Source organism: Nylanderia fulva, unplaced genomic scaffold (genome assembly GCF_048542155.1).
Source record: "Nylanderia fulva isolate GAGA-0341 unplaced genomic scaffold, ASM4854215v1 Scaffold18, whole genome shotgun sequence".
Lineage (NCBI taxonomy): Eukaryota > Metazoa > Arthropoda > Insecta > Hymenoptera > Formicidae > Nylanderia > Nylanderia fulva.
The window spans coordinates 2,612,782-2,635,532 of record NW_028190055.1 but is presented as its reverse complement, the minus strand read 5'-3'; the positions used below and the strand labels follow the sequence as shown (position 1 = coordinate 2,635,532).

General features: G+C 38.4%; 2 protein-coding genes across 5 annotated transcripts in view; both read left to right on the top strand.

Annotated features, from left to right (window-relative positions):
- ptc (protein patched) overlaps positions 1–20,453 on the top strand; it is a 60,614-nt gene extending 40,161 nt beyond the window's left edge. For 2 of the 4 annotated variants that reach the window (XM_085481485.1, XM_029322504.2), the window contains 10 exons: positions 6,945–7,134; positions 7,798–7,867; positions 10,354–10,451; positions 10,672–10,903; positions 14,078–14,485; positions 14,631–15,275; positions 15,535–16,731; positions 16,875–17,363; positions 17,504–17,627; positions 17,974–20,453. In XM_085481485.1, the coding sequence (XP_085337611.1) occupies positions 6,945–7,134; positions 7,798–7,867; positions 10,354–10,451; positions 10,672–10,903; positions 14,078–14,485; positions 14,631–15,275; positions 15,535–16,731; positions 16,875–17,363; positions 17,504–17,627; positions 17,974–18,107 (3,587 nt within the window). In that variant the 3' untranslated portion in view covers positions 18,108–20,453. The remainder of the gene's footprint in view (positions 1–6,944; positions 7,135–7,797; positions 7,868–10,353; positions 10,452–10,671; positions 10,904–14,077; positions 14,486–14,630; positions 15,276–15,534; positions 16,732–16,874; positions 17,364–17,503; positions 17,628–17,973) is intronic. The other 2 variants (XM_029322521.2, XM_029322513.2) reach the window with 2 other exon arrangements.
- Positions 20,454–21,163: 710 nt separating this feature from the next.
- COX5A (Cytochrome c oxidase subunit 5A) lies at positions 21,164–22,555 on the top strand. Its single transcript, XM_029322465.2, has 2 exons — positions 21,164–21,485; positions 22,155–22,555. The coding sequence occupies exons 1-2, from the start codon at positions 21,284–21,286 to the stop codon at positions 22,403–22,405; spliced, it is 453 nt and encodes a 150-aa protein (XP_029178298.1). The 5' UTR covers positions 21,164–21,283; the 3' UTR covers positions 22,406–22,555.
- The last annotated feature ends 196 nt before the right edge of the window (positions 22,556–22,751 follow it).

The window sequence follows — 22,751 nt, the reverse complement described above, 5'->3', positions numbered from 1 at the left end:
GAAAAAATTACATTTTCAAGAGATAATCTGCATACGATGCAATTGTGTATGTGAGGAAAAAACGCGAAATTAGTTTGATATGCGCAGAAAAGGCGGTTATCAAAGACCGGTATTTATTATGATCCATTCAACTCGATCGTGACTCTTGTGTATATTACAAGTCTGTTATTGACGAGATAAATTAGCAAGATGAGATCGTATATGAAACAATAAATCAGAATTACAGAATAATACGCGAGCCTTTGTTTTCCGAGACAATTTTATTTGGCTATCCGAGATTTCGCAATTTCTTTTCTCTATTTACAATTTTTAATTGTATCATATCACACGTCGATGAATTTCTTTTTAGTAGCACCTCGAGGTAAAAAAATCTTTCTTTTTTTTCGAAAGATTCACCGAATTTCCGGGAGATGATCGATAGATGCGCGTTGACGTTAGCAGAGAATAGAGGAGTCGTACACAGAGAAAATTGTCTCTTAGAATTTACCTTGAAAATTATGGTAATCGTGGAACAATAATGGCATTGAAAGAATTTATAAGAGTTTTCCTGATTAATATTTATCACAATAAGATACAAGATATACTCGATTAATTTTACTATGTACCTATTAATATTTTTCATTGTGGTAAATATTAATCCGAGAGACTCATAAAATTCTTCCAACACCATATTACCTCACGATCACCATGATTTCCAGGGTAAATTCTAAGAGAAAATTCCCTCCGTGCAGAAAGAGAGGATGTCGTACCGGGAGAGGGTGGAGCAGCTACTACTCTCCATAGGAACTCTCCCGTTTTACCGACTATTCCGAGAGAGCGGAGAAGCGAGCGCGACGACGATTGTGAGCGACGTCGAAAGGGGTCGGTTGGCAAAGGGAGCGAGAGCACCGGGCCCCGCGACGAAGCTTGACTCTCGAGAGAAGATCCGAGAGACTTGGCTCAGGCACGCAGGCCCCACCGTTGCTTGGTTGGCTGGCTGGCTGGGTTGGCTTGGCGTACAGAGAGAGCCCACCGGGCCACCCACCGCGACCATTCACCGGAACCGAGCCCCATCCATTCCCAGTGACTCTCATCCGGTCGCGATCCGCGGTACACCCGCGAGATAGGAGAGACCCCGATTCGAGGAGGACCGATTTGCAAGGTTGCTAAGCTATGTCGCTTGTTGTTGCTCCAGCGAGGACATGAAACATCAGAGAACGCGACTATGTCTTCACTGGAGCAACAACGAACAACTTTTTGAAAAAATATGAAACGTCAACGAAATGATGCTTCTTGTTGCTCCAGAGGACGCAACTAGAGCAACAAGGAACAACTTCTTGTTGATGTTCCATGTTTCTTAAAAAATTTGGCTCGTTGTTGCTTCAGTGAAGATGCAGTTCTACGTCCTTATTATGGAGCAACAACAAAGAACTTTTTTAAGAAACGTGAAACGTCAACAAAGAGGTGCTCGTTGTTGTTCCAGTGAGCTTTTAGAGCAAATGACTCGGGAATTTTTTAAAATCTTATTTGCTTTGTTAATGAATTAAATTAAAATTAAGTAATGATACAATGTTACGCGTGTAATGTAATGTAAATTTTCAAATGCCAAGGACTTCGAAAATGATGATGATAGATAATCAGGATGTTTGGATTAAGTGGTTACATCTTACATGTGCATATATGTGTGTATAAAATTCGCTGACATTTCTGCTTGCGCGGTTACAGGAATGTAACAACTGTTATTCCCGTTTCTTATTATGTTGAACGTACAGCTATAAAATGTATTTTCTTATTTTCTTTCTGATGCAAGTAACTCGCATGGTTTGTAATTTTCTGCATTCGATGATTACACATGGCATAAGAATTTTAAATACGATAGCCCTCATTATTTCATATTTTTTGTGCGTGTATTCCAGGTCATATCAATTTCACAATACATTGCAGAGAAAAGTATTAATATTTTTATACAATAAATTAAGCAACGCATTTTTTAAGAAAAAAAAAAAATAAACTATTATAAAGTCCTCATTTCAAGTAAATCGATAACGATTGTTATAAAATAAAATAATGCAACTATTTTACAGAGTTTTCTACTTTTTTTCTATAATGAGTCTTAATTAATGCGATTTATAAATTATGGGAATGCGGTGTCTCGTTCGAGTCCTTTTCACCGACCGACGTTCGAATATAGAATTTCGTTACACAGGAAACGAGAAGTTGTGTCTTCCTAAGAGGAGGAACAGTTCATTAATCTCCCGAAAAGGAAAGCGGGCCCTTATTCTCTTCTCGCGTATACAGGAATTTCTAAGCATTTCCTCCGAGGAGGCAAGCCGAGACGTGTCGCAGGAACAAGAACCCCTAACGAGGTTGCGGCCACGTGGTTCTTACATTTTCACACTCCATAAAACTGTCTGCGCCGACCGAAGATGAATAGATCCGACTCCAAGAATCACGATCGATTGATCTGGAATATGTAATTGAGATAATGGTAGCGCGGAGAGTAGTTTCAAGGTCGGATTGCTATCTCATCCTCGTTCCTTGCATTGAACATTTTTCATTTTCATGATTGTTCAATTGGAATTGTTTTCGTTCAGGCAGTTTCCGCCTTTCTTGATCTTATTCCAAGAGCAAATGCGATTGCAATAATCGGCGACGATATCTCGAAATTTTACAATAATTAAAAATCTTTCCTCAATGGTAAAAGTCGATCAAAACTGGCAATCATTTATTATAAATAATTAATTAAAGTACAACGTTTCGGCTGTCATTGCAGCCCTTTTCAAGTAAATCAAACGTAAATGCATAATAAATTAATACAATAAATAACGTTGTACTTTAATTAATTATTTATAATAAATGATTGCCAGTTTTGGTCGACTTTTACCATTGAGGAAAGATTTTTATTAATTTATTACTGGCGAACCTTAAGGTTTATTATCTGTTTTACAATAATTGTTGCACACGAATTAGGAAGGGAATTGAAGCGAAAATCAATTGTACACGGAGAGAATTTTCTCTTAGAATTTATCCTGAAAATCATGATAATTGTGGGACAATACATATATGGTATTGGAAGAATTTTATAAAATAAAGTTTCTCAATAAGATATATAAAAATATTGAATCGGAGAAACTCTTATAAAATTCTCTCCGTGTAATCTTAATATATACATGGAATATATATATATATAAAAACCGCAAATAAATCAACAACTAATGGCGCATATTAATCAACGATACGTCTGGCAGAAGTTTCACTTTTCGATACGTTTTCAAGCGTTATTAAAATAAATGAGGCAGATAAATCTCGTTTGTGTAAAAATCTTGCAAATTAATAAAACTGCCGATTTAACGAACGCGGATGATTGATTCCAGGACAACATCGATTTAATAAGCTAATTAGCGTTAATTTAAACGTATAGACGAGAGAGAGAATATAAGAAGATGAGGAAGGAAAAGCCTTCAAAGTATACAACATTTATAAACGACGGGGGAATCTGGGTGCACCTGCTCCCTTCTCTTCAAGAACCACGGATGCTCTCGTTTTCCCTCTTCCTGGAGAACTTTCGAAACCTCTCCGATCTCTCAATTCCGCATATAGTGGTCGAGAAGAGAGCTGGGGGAATCGTTATTCCCAGTCTAATAGAGCTCTTTCCCGGACGGCAATTGGAAGACGCGATCGTTAGGCTCCACGATATCGCATTAACGTCGATGACTGACCTCCCGATCTGACCCTGAAGAAGAAGAGAGAGATATTCGACCCCCAAGACTAAGAGTCTTTATTCTCCACCCTTTGACGGACGTCGCGGGAAATTCGGGATACGCACGCGCTTCTCCGGCAAGTTTACGGAAACAATAGGAGAGGAATGGTGAATGAGAGGCGCGCCGATAGAGCTGAAAGACGAGGCGGCCATTCAAGAGTGCCCCGGAGCGAGCGAAGAGAGGCCGCAATCACGGTAGCCGGAAGGGTGCAGATAGACGGGATGAGAAGAACGCGGTTTGCCGCTCATCCCCCTTCCTTCCCCGTGAACGAGACAGGGACGGAGAAATAATTACAGAGACGTCTCGTCGATAAATCAAGCCCGGTGCCCTCTCTCTGTCTCTCTCTCTTCCTGCGTGCTAGTCTCCTGCCCTTTTTCACTATCTCTCTCCTTCTCTTCCTCTTTTTGTCTCTCCTCTTTCTTCCCGGCTTTCCACCGTTAAGCCACGTTTCTTGCTTCGTAGAGCAGAGAGTAGTGTCTTTATTACGCTCGGTGCTCGGCCGCATTCTACAGGCTGACTCACAAACGAGCGAGCGAGCGAGCGAGCGAGTTCTCTCAGAGCCGCCAGTTACGTCACGAAACTTGTCACGCGAGTGACGGACTCTATTAAAATTATCGAAATATTTGGTCGTAAAGATTTATTAGCTTTGCACGGAATTTCTTATATTTGCCGAATAAAAGTGAACAAATTCGTGCAGTTTCGAATTTCTAATCGACATCGTTATTATTATGATTTTGATAGAATTTTTTTATTTTTATGTATGAGTGATACTCTGAGAGAAAAATGTGATTTTTCTTTGAGAAGAAACTTTCAATTGGTATAATTTATTATTTCATAATTTTTATATAAAACCGTATGACAGAACGAATAACAAAAAAATTTTTTTCTAGTATATACATCGTGACCAAAAAGTTACCATTATTATGATTGGAAAAATGTAATTGTTCACGGACAATTTGCAGAATTTTCAGACCGTAAATAATCGAAAGCCGAAGGAAATTAAACCGGAGATCCGTTTTCTTTCCAGTACCCTTATTACCTTCTTCATTCGAGAATGAAGGGTATTCGAGTGCTCTTCCGCCGGATGTAAACAAGATGAAAGAAAATCTCTAAATTTCGTAATCGGTACTTGTCTTTTTCTTCAGTACTTTTCAAATTTTTCACTGCTATTGTTTTGTGAACAATGTCGCATTGCTTCCAATTTTGTGTATAATATAAAATTATATTTATCTAAAACGTTTACTCTAGTATTTTATTATTGACTGTTGTTATATTAATTTAATATAATTTTTACTTTGATTTATGTTTATAATTTTTTCTTTTTTCTAAATTTTCAACTCAATTGTATATTTTATTTTTTATTTAATCGGTGTCATGTATATGAAATTTCTTTCTTTTTAAGTAACAAATTAAAATAACTTTGAAGAAGTTATACGAATTGTTACATATCCTTCAAAATTGCGAAATTGCGTTTAGCTTCAATCATCAGTTTAAAATATCGAATAAATTTCTCATGTTATTAAAAAAAATAACTCGTTTTTCGACGTACATTTTCTGCCAATCGCGCACATGTTGGAATCAATCAATTTCCAATCAACTTAAAAAGTGTAACCAGGAAATTTTTGTCGCCCCATACACGGGGTGATCATTCGTATTTTATTTTAGAGGACAGTCCTTTATTTTAAGTAACTGTCCTTTAGATTTATTCATTTTTTAAATTCAATTTTATCCTTTATTTTTTTATTTAGCGTTTTAATGTCTAATATGCCGTAATATTAATACGAAAATTTGATCTATAAAATTTAAGAAATTAAGAATTTGTTTCGACGTAGTCGAATCGGTTTCAAACTATTTGGGCAACATGTTAAAAGCCCTAAAAAATTGTCAAGTTTATCCTTTATTTTCCTTTGAAAAAATGCTCACTTGACGTCTTCCGCGGCCACGAGATGTGGATTTCCTTGGAGATCGCCTCGGTTTGAGAACCACTTTCGCGCGGCGAGCAATCCAGGTGGTCCACGGCGACCGCGTCGTGGCGGAACGAGCAAATACGCCGTCGGCATTTTTGACGGTGAAATCTGACTAGGTGGGATACCAGGGTACTCCGCGCAACGGCCATCATCCTCATGTGCCTCCTCGTCCATTACTACTGCTCATATATATACATATATATATATACACAATACGGTGTACAACTCCTTTAAATCGCACAGAGCGTCGTCCTCCGTAAGAACGGACGACTTCTTGTGTCTCTCCCTCTTCAGGTTCTTCAAATCGCTTGTAAAAAGTCGGGAAAAAGGCAAGAGAGAGAAGATCCATGCTGTGGACCTCTCGATCCTCGAAGCGGCTGTGAGATACCATCGAATAACACGAGAGTGCTCCGATATATTTTTTTCTTCCAAAGTTAAAGCTCCCTTCCTGTTATTCCGGAAGAGGATCGTTAGAAGCGAAGAATCGTATTTTTTTTTCTCTCTTAGCCCTGTACGTCGGATTAGTTTCACGTTACTAATTTTTTCGTTATTTTGCACTATGTATTCTGGTATTTCGAAATGAAAGCTGTAATCGCGCGGGAAAAACATTGAGCCACCAAGTGGCGGGGATGATGATCTATGGCAGTCGGATTGCGCGAATTCGTCTTCTCCTTCTTCAGACCGCTATTTTCACGACCGTTTTCTGGGAATGTTTTATTAGTAGACTGCCAGGAATTTTTGCGTCAGTACAAAGACGCGGGATACGTTACGACACCGTCTCTCTCGGCCGATGTTTCTCTTCGGAGAACCGCGCTGGCCGCAAACATCGTCCGCTGGAAGGCTTCTAAAGGGACTGCAGGGACACGTGAATTTCATGACACTTTCCTCCTCCCCTTTTTTTCCTTTTAATCTTCTCCAGAAGAGAAACCCAAGTTGAATCGCTAATCTCGTCCTCGGAAAGAATCCACCAATTAAGAGTTGATTTTGTTAGTTCCTAAAAAGAATTATATAAAACTATTTAAAAATTATATATTAAGTGTATATATAAAAATATTTTCATGAAAAAAGTTAAAGAATGATAAAGGAAATGCATCGTGACACAGAGGAAGAATGAATATAAATATCGTCGTTCGGTATAAGCTACATCCTCTTGTCGATGTATAATATTGATTAATTTCCCGAGACGAGTGGAAAATTGCGCATCTTGAATGAATCGTTCCGCTTTGCTTGCTTGCAGAAGGTGGAAGGCTAGAAAGGGAGCTGACCTACGCCTCGGAGGCCCTCGGCGAGGCTGCCCCTTCGACGCACCAACTCATCATCCAGACGCCGAAGCACTCCGGAGTGAATATCCTGCATGTGGCCGCACTCAAGGAACACTTGGCCGTCCTGAAAGCTGCGACGCAAGTTACGGTGCACCTGTTCGACATGTGAGTCCTCTTCTGCTTTCGCGTTTTCTCATTTACGCGAAAAGGGAGAGCGTCTTGATTCGAGGACTGAATTAATTAGGAGGAGAGATATACCGAAGGAGATTGTGATGTTTGTGCAGGATAATAATATCGTTATCAGTGATATAAAGAAGGAAAGAAAAGAGCAAATCTCTAAGATCATGTTCTTTCCAAGACAATCAAGTATGAACAAAGATTTTATTTTACACGTTGGATGTATTTTTTCGTATACAAGATTCCTCATTTACTTAATTAATTCATTTAGGACACGGAGAGAATTTTCTCTCAGAATTTATCCTGAAAATCATGGTAATCGTGGGACAATATTGGAAGAAACCACGATAAACAATATTAATATATATATAGTAAATTTTACTATGTATTGTACATAATAAAATTAATCGAACATATTTTATATCTTATTGTGATATTTTTTCACTATTACAGCATGATTTTCAGGGTAAATTCTAAAAGAGAAAATTCTCTCTGTGTATTAGTTTTTTATTAATAATTAGATTGTTTTACAAATGTATACCGATAAATAAGTTTTAAATGTTCACTGATAATTCGTCGCAATCTTATTTCCACCCAAAGTTGAAGCGAAACAAAGTCACGCTAATGTATGTGTGTGTGTGTCATTTGCAGCACGTGGAGGCTGAAGGACTTGTGTTACGCGCCGAGCATACCCAACTTCGACCTGCACTACATCGACCAGGTAATTCATACGAGCGTGTATACACGACGCATACGCACGAATGTGTAGCATGAATGGACGCGTGTTTACGCACCGTCTCGTCTCGTCTCTCGGCTCGGCTCGGCTCGGGAGCCCCATTAGACCCCTAGCGAAGGTATCAACGCGCGCACGTGACACGTACGTGACGTGTATCCGTTAATAAAGTATCGATATAGCTGTTGTTGAGAAATGGCGACATTGAAATCTTCGAGCTCGGTGAAAAAGGATGAGAAACATTTACCGTCTCTCATTATCTTGCATTATTAATTATATTAGCCTGAACTTTTATTATAAAGCTATATCCTCACTGGAGTAACACAAAGTAACTTTTTGTTGTTTATTGTTGCTATATATGTTTCAACTTGCGACAACATTTTATCCATACTGAACATAACTATAAGCACATTTGGATTTTGTTCCTATTTTAATCGCGACTGTGTCACTGAAAATTGAAAGAACGTTTGTTCCTGTTGCGATTCAACTAGCAACTTTTTTAAGAAACACGGAACATGAACAAAAAGTTGCTTGTTGTTGCTTCAGTGAAGACGCAGTTTAATGCACACATATTGTTTCTTAGCAGAATTTCTGTCACGATTACTCACGATACTTTATTACGGATAAGAATTGACACAATCTTGCATTTTGTTTTTCTTGGAGAAGAATCCCAATTAAGAGGATATTAAAGTTTGAGAGGCTTTAAAGTATAAAATATGTGCACGTTTTCGCATTGCTTCACACTTGCGACTAACGAGTGAACGCGTTGAAGAGAACCGCGGCGAAGGCATTTCGAGGGAAAAAACTTGAGTCTCGAGATTTCATCACGAACGCAACCGATGTCTCGCTTCCGGGACATTACAAACGTGTTTCGCCAGCCAGAAAGAGAGACTGCTTTCTTATGCACCACCGACACATTTACGAGAGAAAGAGTGAGAATTCTTCCCCTATCAATGCATATTAATTTTACTTTAATTTTTAGTTCTGGCTAAAGAAATCAAAGTTCAGTTCTGGGAACTCTTGCGAGAGATTTTCGCCGCAGGATACCACAATGTTATCTGAGATCAAAGACGCGCTCGAAAGTGTTGTTGTTTTTTTTTTCTCAACAATAACAAAGAAATAAGCGAAAAGAAAGGATGATTTTTCTCCGTATAGAGCGGTAAACAAAATCCGATCCTACTAATATCTCCGAGTCCGACATTAACGGTCGTCGCACGGTTTTTCTGGGTACTAGGCCATTACGAGGGCCCACCTCTGGGTTCCAGGAAACTCGAATAGGGCGGTCCCGCGTTCTTTCGTAACCCTTGCGCGCGTCTTACATCCGACGACGGATAGGATCATCTTAGATTACACCTTGTATCTAAGCGCTGTTTAAACAGCTCGCGTTTCCTGAATGACGCTCGAGAAGCAATCTCGCCAAACTCATAATTTGCATTCATTTGCAAGAACGGTCTCCCTTGCATTCGCATCGATTCATCCGACGATTCGATTACCTTTTATCTTTCGGTCCGTTCTTCTTTTTTTCGCGAAGCCATACCAATTGAATCGAATTGAATCGCAAATGTATCCCGAGTATCTCCCCGTGCAATTTACACGTCAATCATATTTTATATGCACGACGTTATCCTTTATCGCTTTTACGTTTGTAATTAAACGTTATAACTAAAATTTGTTAATAATTAGAACGAATGTAGTCATTGTATGCTAATAATAATAGCAATCATTTTTATTTAAAGAAAAATTAAATTATTTTTTTTACATATAATTGTATTTAAATTAAATTTAAAATTCAGTAATGAAATCTATATAGACATATTATATACAGGATTATTATATATATATATATATTATAAATCATACAACTTTTGTCTGAAACATCTTTTACAAGCAAAAATAAAAATTATTTAGGGTGGGACATTAATGGGACACCCTGTATAAATTATATAACTACAAAATTCGTACATGATGGCAAAATTTGTGTACTTATACGTACGCTTCTCACTCTCTCTTTCTCTCTGTTCCGATACAAATCCGCTTTTACGTGTACGCAAGTGGACATTGACGTCGTATCGGTTGCATACGCGTGGGGCAAGGTTGCGAAGGGCACAGGACAAGGGAATGAGCAATTAGCGTTGAATAATGGCGCCGGCGTCCCGCTGCGGTACCGTGTCAGGTGCGGTTCGAGTCATTCCACGCGAAAACGATCGCCAACTTCTCGGAACGGAGAAAGTGAACTTCCCTCCTCTCTGTCGATTCAATCAACTTGAAGTGCAAGAATTTCGAGAAAACCATAATTAGACATAGCTGCATCCTTAATCATTATGACATATATACGTTAAATCTGATATAAAACATAATTAAAGATCCAGCTGAATAATGATGATTAAAACGTATTGATAACGATATTAAAGTATGTTCTATTTGAGAGGAAGGAAAAGAAAAGACGTTGACAGCTTTTCATCTTTTATTTGCAGATTTTTGAGAGTATTATACCTTGCGCCATCATGACACCTCTCGATTGTTTCTGGGAAGGTAGCAAACTCTTGGGTCCAGAATATCCCGTTCATCTACCGTAAGTATATATTAACTTTTTGACAATTTACTTTCATGATAAATGACAAAAGGAATTAAAATATTTAGCGGCTAAATTTTATTTTTATTTCTTAAAAATGTATACCTTTTAACATATCAATATCGATATTTAATCTAATTAGACGTGCATAACTCTAACAATAAGTCTCAAACACACACACACATATACTACATAGCTAATGTCCGACGAAATCATTTAGATCTGTCTTTGACTTAAGCAGTGGAACGAAGAACGAACCCCTCCAATGGACGAACCTTAATCCCACCAGAATGTTGGAGCAGATGAAGAAGTTGCAGTTCTCGTTTCCCTTTAAAACACTCGAGGACTACATGAAGAGAGCCGGAATAACGAACGGCTATCAGAGCAAGCCTTGCTTGAATCCGGCGGATCCGGAATGCCCGGAAACCGCGCCTAACAAAAAATTTCAACAGGTAAGATCCGTCGATCGAGGACTCAATCGCTAGAATCGCTCGATGATCCGATTGAACGATCTTTAAAAGTATCCCAAAAAGATGTCTTGACGAGAATTTACGATGTTGTAACAAGTATGCGAGAGATGTACCGTAAAAATACGCACGGTTTGGTAATGGGACGAGATTTGGGATCTGACGCAAGAAAAAGAAACTTCGTGCTTTTAGCTAAAATTGTGAGCTGTAATTCGACAAACAACCACGTTGAACAAAAAAAAAAACAAAAAACGTCGTAACAAGATAATATAAAGACTGTCAACCGGCGGCGTTCGTGCGTGCGATTCGCGTTAAGAATAACGAGTGAACGTTTGATATTCTGTAGCGAACACGACGATTGCGAATCGATGGTCGCTTTGATGTTCAAGCAGCAATTCCGCGGACATCGTCTACGATGAATATTTAACCGCACGTCTCTCTACGATCGAAATTTTTTTCGCGATATCGTGTATTCGTCTCGTTTGCTACCGAGAGTTTTTAGTTTTCAAGCTGCTCTCACGATTACGATGGCTATAATTTGCTTCAGATCGAGCTATTGCAATTTCCGTCAATTCCGATAATCTGTCATGGATCCATTTGTTTAATTTCCAACGCGAAGATCACTTGGAAAAGTAATAATTAAATCAAACTTGAAACGTCCTAGTTTGTGGTCTCTAATAAGGGAGAAAAAAATAACGCTTTTCTCAATTTAACGATTTCGTCATTCACGATGCTCGACTACGTGATTTTCGTCAAGAAGATAAGGGAGGAAGAGACTCGGTTTATAAATGAAAAGGCGATTCCTCGCGCGAAACTGCCGATGAATATGCGAGTCGCGTGGGCCTCGGCGTGGGGGAGGGAGGCCCCCGTTCATTAAAATAATAAAATCGAGTGACGTGCGTCATTATTGCGCTACGCCGGTGGTCGCGAGAGCACCACGCCCGGCCCGGCAGGTCTGCTCTCTTCTTCTCCTCCCTACGCGGCCGTCATTTCGGTGTCATTAACATACGCACCGGCCGGCATGCTCTGACACGTGCACGACGTGAATCGCTACGTGTGCGTACATCGGCGAAGTTACGTGCGTGCCCCACCCTTTTCCCGGGTTCTCTCTTTCTTCTTTCTTTCTCTTTCCGTCATCTTCGGACACACATCTATTTCTATTTTCATAACGGATGTATGCGCGCTCTCGTACTTAAGGTAATTGCACTTAATGGTACCACCACGCGGTATGCATGGAATATTTCGAGTGTAGCTGCAGGCGGGGCACGTTGATCGGGTGTTTAAGTCGAGAACCGGCATCGGCGTATTCCGCCGAGAATACACGGGGTGTCTCTTCAAAGACGATGCGTCGTTCTTTCGACAGCTAAAGCTATGTCTTCACTGGAGGAACAACGAACAACTTTTTGAAGAAACATGGAACATCAACAAAAAATTGCTTTACTAAATGACGCTAATCAATTTTGTGATCAACATCATTGATTAAGATCAATCAAAATTAATATTGGGCGCTAGTGGTGAAAATAAAATTGGCAAAATTGATTTCGACGTAATTAGCAATTTTATTCAATACTTTCACGACGTTTCGACTATTTGGTTGTGGTCCTTATCAAGTGACCACAACCAAATGGTCGAAACGTCGTGAAAGTATTGAATAAAATTGCTAGTTACGTCGAAATTAATTTTGCCAAGATCATTAATTAAATAACGAATCAATCTTCGTTTATCGATAATTGTAAAATTAATTGTCTCAATGCATACGTGAGTTAAAAACTTGAGAAACACGCATAGACATTAGCCAGAATTAGAGATACCAGTGCATTCGTGCGCACGTTTCTCTCTCAAGCACGTCAGAAGACACGTCCGGTGTAGAAGGTGTCACGAGCACGAGTAAAAAGCACGAAAAGCGTGCCGATGACTCGACTACATTCTACACGCTTCTTCTTCTGGAATTACATAACAGCGACCAGGTGTGAGGTAGTCGATTCGAGTCGCAATGTGAGGACGATGGCGAGGCTTTATTTGGTATATTTGTCTTTGCTGCATATTATAAATCTCTCGTCTATATTATTTTCGATGCAATCACGCGCCTCTAATTTGATTCGGACAACTATTTCTGATCACATTACCTTGTACCAATTGCATTCAATTAGTATAAAGATATGCCTTTGTAAAGTGGCAAGAATCATAAATCTTTTTCTATTTTTTTGAAATCTATTTCCGAGTTTTCAGTTCTTGATCTTAGATATTTTCGTAATTAACTCCAAATTACGTGAAAGTAAAATCTAGCAAAGAAAATTATTTGAAGAATTTAACATCTGTTTCTCATGTCAAGTTTGATTTCTTGAGAAGAGTTTTATCTTCAATCAACTCTAAGCTTAGAGATTATTGACTGCGGCTTCTTAAAATAGCTACGGTTATAAAACTGTTGTAGGGAGAAAGAAAGTTCGATCGAAACATCTTGATTCAAGGAAAGAGAGACATCATCGGTGTATTTCTATATACACAATCGGGGGAGGAAAACCTTCGCTCCAAGATGTGTCCAGATACAGCGAATAATTCCGTTGTCGAGACTCTGTTCTTTGTTGCCTCGCGCTCATCCGTTCTTGCATGATATAAAGGACAAGCTGTCCGGAGACGGCTAGATCGCCCAAAGTCGCGGCTGGTATGCCCTTTTATAGGACTCTATAAAATATCTCGCTGTGGGGTCCGACGGATCCACCCTGACTACCCTATAGGAAAGAACGTCGCTTGAATCGCGTCCCCTGTCTCCCTGCCTCTGTAATAATTTTTTACCAGAGGCATTCCTGGCGTGACTTGACACGATTCTACCTTCGCGGTCACGCTCGAGAGACTCATAGATGAAAAACAAAATGTTGCAGAAGAGCTCTCAAGGTGACGGATAGAGGAAGAAACGCGTTTTAATCGCGTGCGCTTGAAATTGAAATCACGCATGAATAATCGAAACTTTATTTAAATCTTACATGTTTTTTTTTTTTTTTAATATTAATTATTATATTATATATTTTTTAAAAATTGTAGATTGAAAAACGGCACATTTCTCATATATCTGATCATCAAAAATTGATAACAAAATGTCAAACCAATTTTGTTCCAGGCGGTTTTTCATATCTGTTTTAAAATGCAATTTTTTTGCAACAGGTACCTGATGTAGGAGTCGAGTTGACAGGCGGCTGCTACGGATTCGCAGCCAAGTACATGCATTGGCCGGAAGAGCTGCTAATCGGCGGCGCCAGGCACAACAAGACGGGTCATTTGACTCGTGCGGCCGCATTGCAGACCGTAGTGCAGCTTATGGGCGAACGGGAATTGTACGACTTTCTGGTAAACACCTACAAAGTCCACCATATCGATTGGTCACAGGAAAAAGCAGCCCAGGTGTTAGAGACTTGGCAGAGAACATTTAGCAACGAGGTGAAGAGGCAGGTGAACATGAACGTGTCGATGCCGTACAACATGAACGCCTTCAGTACCACCACCTTGAATGACATCCTCGGGAAATACAGCGAGGTGTCCGTCATGAAGATCGCAATCGGTGGCGCTCTTATGGTTAGAAATCAAACTCTGTAACTAAATAATTATATAATTACTATGTTTGTGATATGAAGCTTAAAAATACTCATCAGTGCTCGTTTTAATTAACTGCTTTCTATTAGTGGGATTTATTTTATTGATTTATATCATTTGATTCCAGTTGCTGTACGCTGGGATAGCCCTCCTTCGTTGGAAGGATCCAGTGCGCTCGCAATCCGGAGTAGGAATAGCCGGCGTGATGCTGATTTGCGCTACGGTAGCCGCAGGATTGGGCTTCTGCGCGCTTCTGGGTATTCCGTTTAACGCCACTACGACGCAGATAGTGCCGTTTCTCGCACTCGGTCTGGGCGTACATGACATGTTCCTGCTGACACACACGTACGCCGAGCTGTCGGTGAACGAGGTGCCCAGCGGCGAGCAGACGGGAGTCGTTCTCAAACGAACCGGTCTGTCGGTGCTGCTGACGGGCCTCAGCAATGTTTCCGCCTTCTTTGCCGCGGCGATCATCCCGATCCCGGCTCTCAGAACGTTCTGCCTGCAAACCGGTATCTTGCTGCTGTTCAATTTGGCCGCTATGCTGCTTATCTTCCCCGCGATGGTCAGTCTGGATCTGCGACGTAGACGCTCAGGCAGGAAAGACATCCTCTGCTGTTGCTTGCCGGCGATGCCAAATCTCAAAAAGAACAAGTACTCGATGAAGAGTAACGGCACGGTCAAGCAGATGGTCACCAGGGCGATCCCGCCTGAAAGACGAGAGACTTGTACTCAGATCCTAACATCGCACAACACGCAAAACGAATCCTGGGTATGAAATAACATACATGTATGCATATTGTGTGTATATATACCGAATCTTATTCTATAAAAAAAAAGGATAAATGTATTTTAACGTATAAATTAATAAAAATTGAAGAAATTTAATTTAATAGACGGTTACCACCTGCTAATACAACAAAAAGAACTTGCTATTACGAGTAAAATAAAATAATAGAAAAATAATGTTATTTTTTACATCGAATTTAAATTACGTAGCTTGGTTTATGAATATTTCTTTATTATTGCAGATAGGTGGACATATCGACGTAGATCTGGAAAGGCAGTGCACTGAGGAGGACACTTTGACCGGTTGTTCTCAGGATGACTGCTTGAGTTTTTCCCTGACACAGCTTGCGGCCCGGCATTATGCACCCTTCATCAGCCGACCTGCCACCAAAGTGTTTGGCATGATGGTTTTAATCATCGTACTGGCCGGCAGCGTATGGGAAGCGATGCGCGTACGTGATGGTTTGGACTTGACCGATCTGGTGCCGCAGAACTCGAACGAGCATGCATTTTTAGCCTCCCAGGCGAAGCACTTTGGTTTCTACAATATGTATGCAATTACCGGACGAGATTTTGAATATCCGAACAATCAACGACTGTTGTACGAGTATCACGATGCTTTCGTGCGGATCAAAAACGTTATCAAGAACGACAACGGCGGACTATCTGAGTTCTGGCTCGGTATGTTCCGTGATTGGCTAAAAAATCTACAGGCAGCGTTCGACAAGGACTATAACAACGGTTGCATCACCCAGGAGAGGTGGTATAAGAATGCGAGCGACGAAGCAATTCTGGCATATAAGCTGCTTGTGCAAACTGGCTACGTGGACAATCCAATCGACAAGACGTTGATTACTCAAGTACGATTGGTCGATTCAGAAGGTATCATCAATCCTCGCGCTTTCTACAACTACCTGAGTGCTTGGGCGTCCAATGACGCGCTTGCCTATGGTGCCTCGCAGGCGAATCTGCGACCTGAGCCGCGTCAGTGGATTTATACCAACGATCATGAGCTGAAAATCCCAAAGAGTATGCCACTTACTTATGCGCAAATGCCGTTCAATCTGCACAAGCTCACCGACACGCAGGAGATTACAGAATTGATCGGTAGCATCCGAAAACTGTGCAAAAGATTTGAGGAGCGCGGCCTGCCAAATTTTCCATCCGGCCTACCGTTTCTCTTCTGGGAACAATACATGGATCTGAGGAGCTGTTTGGGAATCTCTCTTCTGGCCGCTTTGATCACGAGCATCATCGTCGTCGGAGTCTTGTTGCTGAATATGTGGGCCACTCTGCTGGTCGGCACTTCACTAGGTGCCGTCGTTCTGCAGTTGTTAGGCATCATGGGTCTATTTGGCATCAAGTTGAGTGCCGTGCCCGCCGTCCTGCTCATAATCAGCGTCGGCATAACCGTTCACTTCACGGTGCACATTTGTTTGGTAAGTGTATTTAAAGTTTCCTCATATTAGTGTTGTAATATTTTATAAACTTAACTTTATGTTTCTCATTTTGTATTGAATTATGAGTTCAAAAATATCGTACGATTTTTTAAAAATTCAAAGTAAATCTTTTTTTTTTTTAGAGTTTCGTCACTAGTGTGGGCAGTAGAGATCGCAGAATGCGCTTAGCTCTGGAACATATGTACGCTCCGATCGTTCACGGCGCGCTTACCATGCTGCTCGCTGTGGTGATGCTTGCCTTCTCCGAATTTGACTTTATAGTCAAACATTTCTTCTTGATACTGTTATGCATAATCGGCGTCGGCTTTATAAATGGCGTCTTCTTCTTCCCGATTCTGTTGTCTCTGATTGGTCCGTCAGCGGAAGTGATCCCGAATGATCATCCGGATCGTATCTCTACGCCGACACCACCGGCATCGCCCATCGTGAGAAGATCCAAGCCTCCTGCGCCGCCAAGGAGGTCTCACAAGATTGAGAATGCTAGGTTGCACGCCGAACCGTCCCTCACAACCATCACAGAAGAGCCTAACTCATGGCATAGCACGCAGGAGTCTTGCATTATCGTCCACCCGGAACTCAAGGTGGAAACTACGTCCACATGCGGCAATCAGGTGCGTGAAAGAGTTGTAACAATAGACTCGCGATTGATCAATCAGCATGGAAGCGTATCTTCCCTCATGAAGTGTAATTTGTCGCACATCCTCTCCGAGCATGACTAACGAGCGTGTTCTCCTGTCATTTTGACTAACAGAACTGTAGCGGATCGGACACGAGCGGGTCTAGTCGAACGTCACCGGTTCCGTCCACTCCACACATTACCACCAAGGTCACTGCAACGGCGAACATCAAGGTCGAGGTTCACACACCGTTAACTAGTGAGTATAACTCATTTAAAAGATTCTCTAATATTATTTAAAAATGCCGATACTTGAACTAACTTGAAGTGCTTTTTTTTACTAACACAATTGTGAGCGAGTACTACTAGAATTCGCTTCTGAATACTTCATTTTATTTCATTTATGTCGATAATTTTAATAGTTTCTTCTTAGAAAAAAGTCTCTTTGAAAATTACAATAAAAACATATATTGCTAAAACATAACATAATAAATCTTGGTGTATTAATCCCCATTTTTGTTGTTATTGTAATAATAGCTTTGCAAGTTAATGTATCACGATAAAAACATGCTTATTTTTGTAAAAATTAAAATTAAAAATTATAGGTGGAGTGGATCGTAGTGAAAAATGCCGGCACACTGGCACCGGTAATCGAAGGAGCTCGCGCTGCAGTGCGAACGTTAATACTGGGGAGTCTTCCGGCTCTGAACCGGATTCAGACTTTAACTCAAAACATTGATAACCGGGGGGACCAGCAGCTGCTGCTCAAGTACCACGCAAAGCGGGAAAATACAGAAGGCTGACTAGGATAGATTAATCATTTTTCCATCTTCTCTTTTTCCTTTCTTTCTCCGGCCTCGCCCTTTTCATCCATTTCCTTCTCTTTCTGTCTGCCCTCTCTCTCAAATGAGTAATACAACATGCATGGTTGTCTTACTCGATCTTTAAAGACGAAAGTATTACAAGCGCACAATTGTATTTTTATAATGTATGTAAATACTTTTTGGACAATATTAATATCTCATGTTTAATACTTTTTATACCGAATTTTTTTAAATGACATACTCGAAGAAATATAAGAAGCAAAATTGTATTTACAATTAAATACAATATAATATAATGCAATTTAATTAGAATTTTTAGAATCAGGATCCATATTTATATTCTATACGTATATTATAAACATACAAATTGCTATAATGATTTTAAGTAAATTATACTAAAATTTTTAATTACAAGAGATACCATATAGAGATATATATAGATCGAATATAATGATGTAATTTGAAGAATACAGAGAGAAAGAGCAGAAAAAATGAAAACTTCTGTTTCTTTTTTTGACAGAAGACTGCACAAGCATGAGAAGAAACTTGTTATTCTTTTTGAATCAAATTTTGTTTTACAACTTTTTGATTCTTAACTTCTCTCTTGTCTTTGTCATTTTTTTCCTTTTTTTATCGTTCTCATCAGCAAAACTGAATGTAGTGCTTTTACTCGATCTATATATATAGTACCTATTTGTGTGTACAAAATTAAATTTTAAGCAAAATAAAATGAAATGACATGTTATTCAAATATTTCAACAGCATTAAACGTGTGATAGTATTATCGATGACAAAAATGTGCGTACAACTTCGACAAATAAATTCACTAGACTATATTTTAGATAAATTTATTTAATGAATGACTTGCGCCGCGAGATAAGAGAGTGGTTTGGGTCGTATACTATCGATAAAAACGCATTGCGTGATTTGTTCTGTCGAGATAGTATATGGCAATATCTGTTCTGTCTGTTTAGTAAATGAAAGGCACCGATGTGGTAACCCAGCAAACACCGATATATAATTGTTACATATCTATAATAAAACGGAATATAACAGATAATATAACGTTCACGTTACATGTAACATCCATGTTAGTTGTAATTTCCCACTCATAGATGTAACATTTTAATATAACATATATTACATTGTAGTTATATTGTAATTATATACCAAATAGCACATTGATGTATTGATAAGTCAGTGCTATCTTGCGATATAATGACAATATAACTACAATGTGATATATGTAATATTAAAAATGTTACATCTATGAGTGGGAAATTACAACTAACATATACGTTACATGTAACATGCTTAAGTATATAACATTTATATACTGTGTTTGCTGGGAACATTTACAAAACGCATACTTAATTGGGAGAAAGTACTAATTAATATGTATATACCTGTGTTACTACAGGTAATTTTAATTAGAAAAATTAAGGACTTACGCCGGTAGAGATTATGCGATGTTTTTCAATTGTAATTGCGACATCAAATGTTTTGCGAAGGCGATGCCTCATCGAGAAGTGCGATGGAATTTTCCGATAGTACTATTTATTTTTTCTATGTTAATGATATATATATATATATATATATATATATATATATATATATATATGTATGTGTGTATATCTATATCAATGTATATGTATACGTAATGCGCAGTATGTATGTGACCACGAGCGATATACCGAATCTCTGTGTATGAGACCTATTTATTATTTATTTTTATAACAATAATATTCCTCGGCGTTTTTTCGCACACGGATACGCGTGTGCGAATGAGCGGTGCTTGTACGATTTCACGCACGAATCTGATGTTGACTTGTAAAAATACTTTTATTTATATCTTTTATAAGCGAGATTATTATAATAATACACGTTGCAAATACGCGACGTACAATGACGGTACTTAATTTAATGGAGAGTATCCTATTCCTATTCTAATTCATACCTCTTGTATAAATCTGTGTAATATATACATATATATATATATATAGTATCGGTGACCAATAGTCACGCATATATGCGACACGCAATGTTGTCACGTAATGTGTGACACGCGTGAAATTTTATGTACAATATATTAAGCGAGGAGTATTTCTTTACATCAAGTCAATTTTTGTATACATATGCGAGTACTCGAGATGTGTATTTAAAACGGCCTGCGAGACGGCTTTTATATACTTTGTATAAAGTTGTATTTAAGTTCGCGGAATGGAAAAAAATAGTCAATATACCTCTAATATACGTATAAATTGCACCATGACTATTACTACAAACATAATAAGGATCTAATTATTTTTGATGTAACGAATTTTTTTGTAACAGCGACCCTACTTGTACGATTTATAATCCAATTTTTGTAAATACAGTAACATTGTAAAAAATTTGTTTCTTTACTGATATCACCATATCTGCTAATATTAAGATGTAAAAAGATGTATTAGTAAAATTAAATATTTTATTTTATTAATAGCAGTCACACAAATCAATTAAAAATGTTCAAACTGTATTAAAACATTAACTTACACTTGTCATAAACTCATTAAAAAATTTCATCAAGATAAATGTTCTTTTTATGTTTGAAACTAATTACATGTTTCCAATTAATTGTAAATAATTCTCATTTTTTAACTTATTGTTTTGGAATTATTTAATGAAGGAAGCACGATTGTGATGAATTTATCATGAAAAGGACACTTATTCTATATCACAAAAAAAATAATTTAATTTTTTAAATTTAATTTGAATTTAATTTAATTTTTAAATATTCTGGATATTAGGATAGAGAAAGAAAACTTGTATATCCTAAATATATATATATATATATATATATATATATATATATATATATATCTTGTGAAAAATAAGGTGAGATTTCTCTGACAGCTGTAGTGCTCGAAACAGCAATCAAGTTTAAAAATGCGCGCTGGAAAGAATCGCGCCATCTGGTGGCGCGAAAGTGAACTCGGTCAACTTCCGATTTCCGTCCTGGCTGGTTTACGCAACAGACCAAGACAGACGGTATCGAGGAGGAAGAAATTTTTTTCAAACGAAAAGAGAGAAAGCATTTTCGGGTGAGAAGATGCTGCGCGTCGTAGCGGCACGTATGGCCTCGGCGATGGTGCCCCGAGTGGCGGTTACCAGCGTCGTCGGCACCCAGAGCGTCAGGGCGTCCCACGGTCCCAAAGAAACAGACGAGGAGTTCGATCAGCGATACGTCAACTTCTTCAGCCGCAACGACATCGATAGCTGGGAGATCCGAAAGGCCATGAATGACCTGGCTGGTGAGTCTCGAGCTTCTGTCATGGATTAACGATCACTCAAATCAGCAATGACACCTCCAACTAATCGGACACCTCGATTCTCAGTCATCCTGATAAAAACATCCGAAGAAAAAGACCATTTCTTCTAATCTCCCTGCTTTATATTTTTTAAGTAAAGCTAGTGAAATCATCAATGAGTGAATAGCTTCTTTTTGATCAATCAGAAACTTCTCTTTAGCTCAGAAAATCATTTTTCATTAAATTTTAAATTAAAATACTAGTAAAGTTGACTTGCAATTACTTGAAAAATATGACATTTATTCATCTCAAGTTTTATTATTTTCCAATAGAAGCTCTTTATTTTCACACATATATATTTATAGTAGTTAATTATATTCGAAAACTTCTGTCTCACTGTTTCCATTAATTTAAAAAATAAATTTATTCTAAAATTTGTCAATCAATCTGTGTTACATGTATAATTATTGAAATGTCTTATTTAAAACGAAAAATGAAAATTTAAAGAAATGTAGAAACTGCAGTTAGAGAAAGAATAGATATAAAATATAATAATAAATCTTAATTTTGAATTATCTACATTTATCATAACATTAGCATGTTTATACTGTCTCACTCTCTTGTTATGGATTGTAAAATAAATTTGTACTAACAATTATATATTTTATCTAGGTATGGACAATGTACCGGAACCAGTCATTATATGTGCAGCATTAAAAGCTTGCAGAAGATTAAATGACTTTGCACTGGCTGTAAGATTCCTAGAATCTGTGAAAGATAAAGCTGGACCACATGTTGACAAGATTTATCCTTACATAATTCAAGAGATTAGACCAACTTTAGATGAGCTAGGCATCAGCACACCCGAGGAGCTAGGTTACGACAAGCCAGAATTAGCCTGTGAATCAGTGTATCATATGTAACAGGTTAAAAATTATACTATAAATACTAGTATTTATGTTCTCTTAGCTGCTGTCTCAGGTGCATATAATAAGGAGTAATTATCAACAAAGCTGAACTATACTTTCCATGTACCTTGTCAGCAGCATTGTTGAATAAAAAAATTGCCACAATTAATGTCTATCTTCATGAAAAATCACATGTAATTTCTATTATATATAAAATTGCCAGAATTTTAATTTAAGACTCAGATAGATAATATTTAAAACATCTAATGTTTTTGATAAATTATTTTCAATAAGGCTATTCCAAATTTTGCTCCAAGAAATTGTCATTTAATTGGCCAATATTGTTAATCTCTTTAAGTGA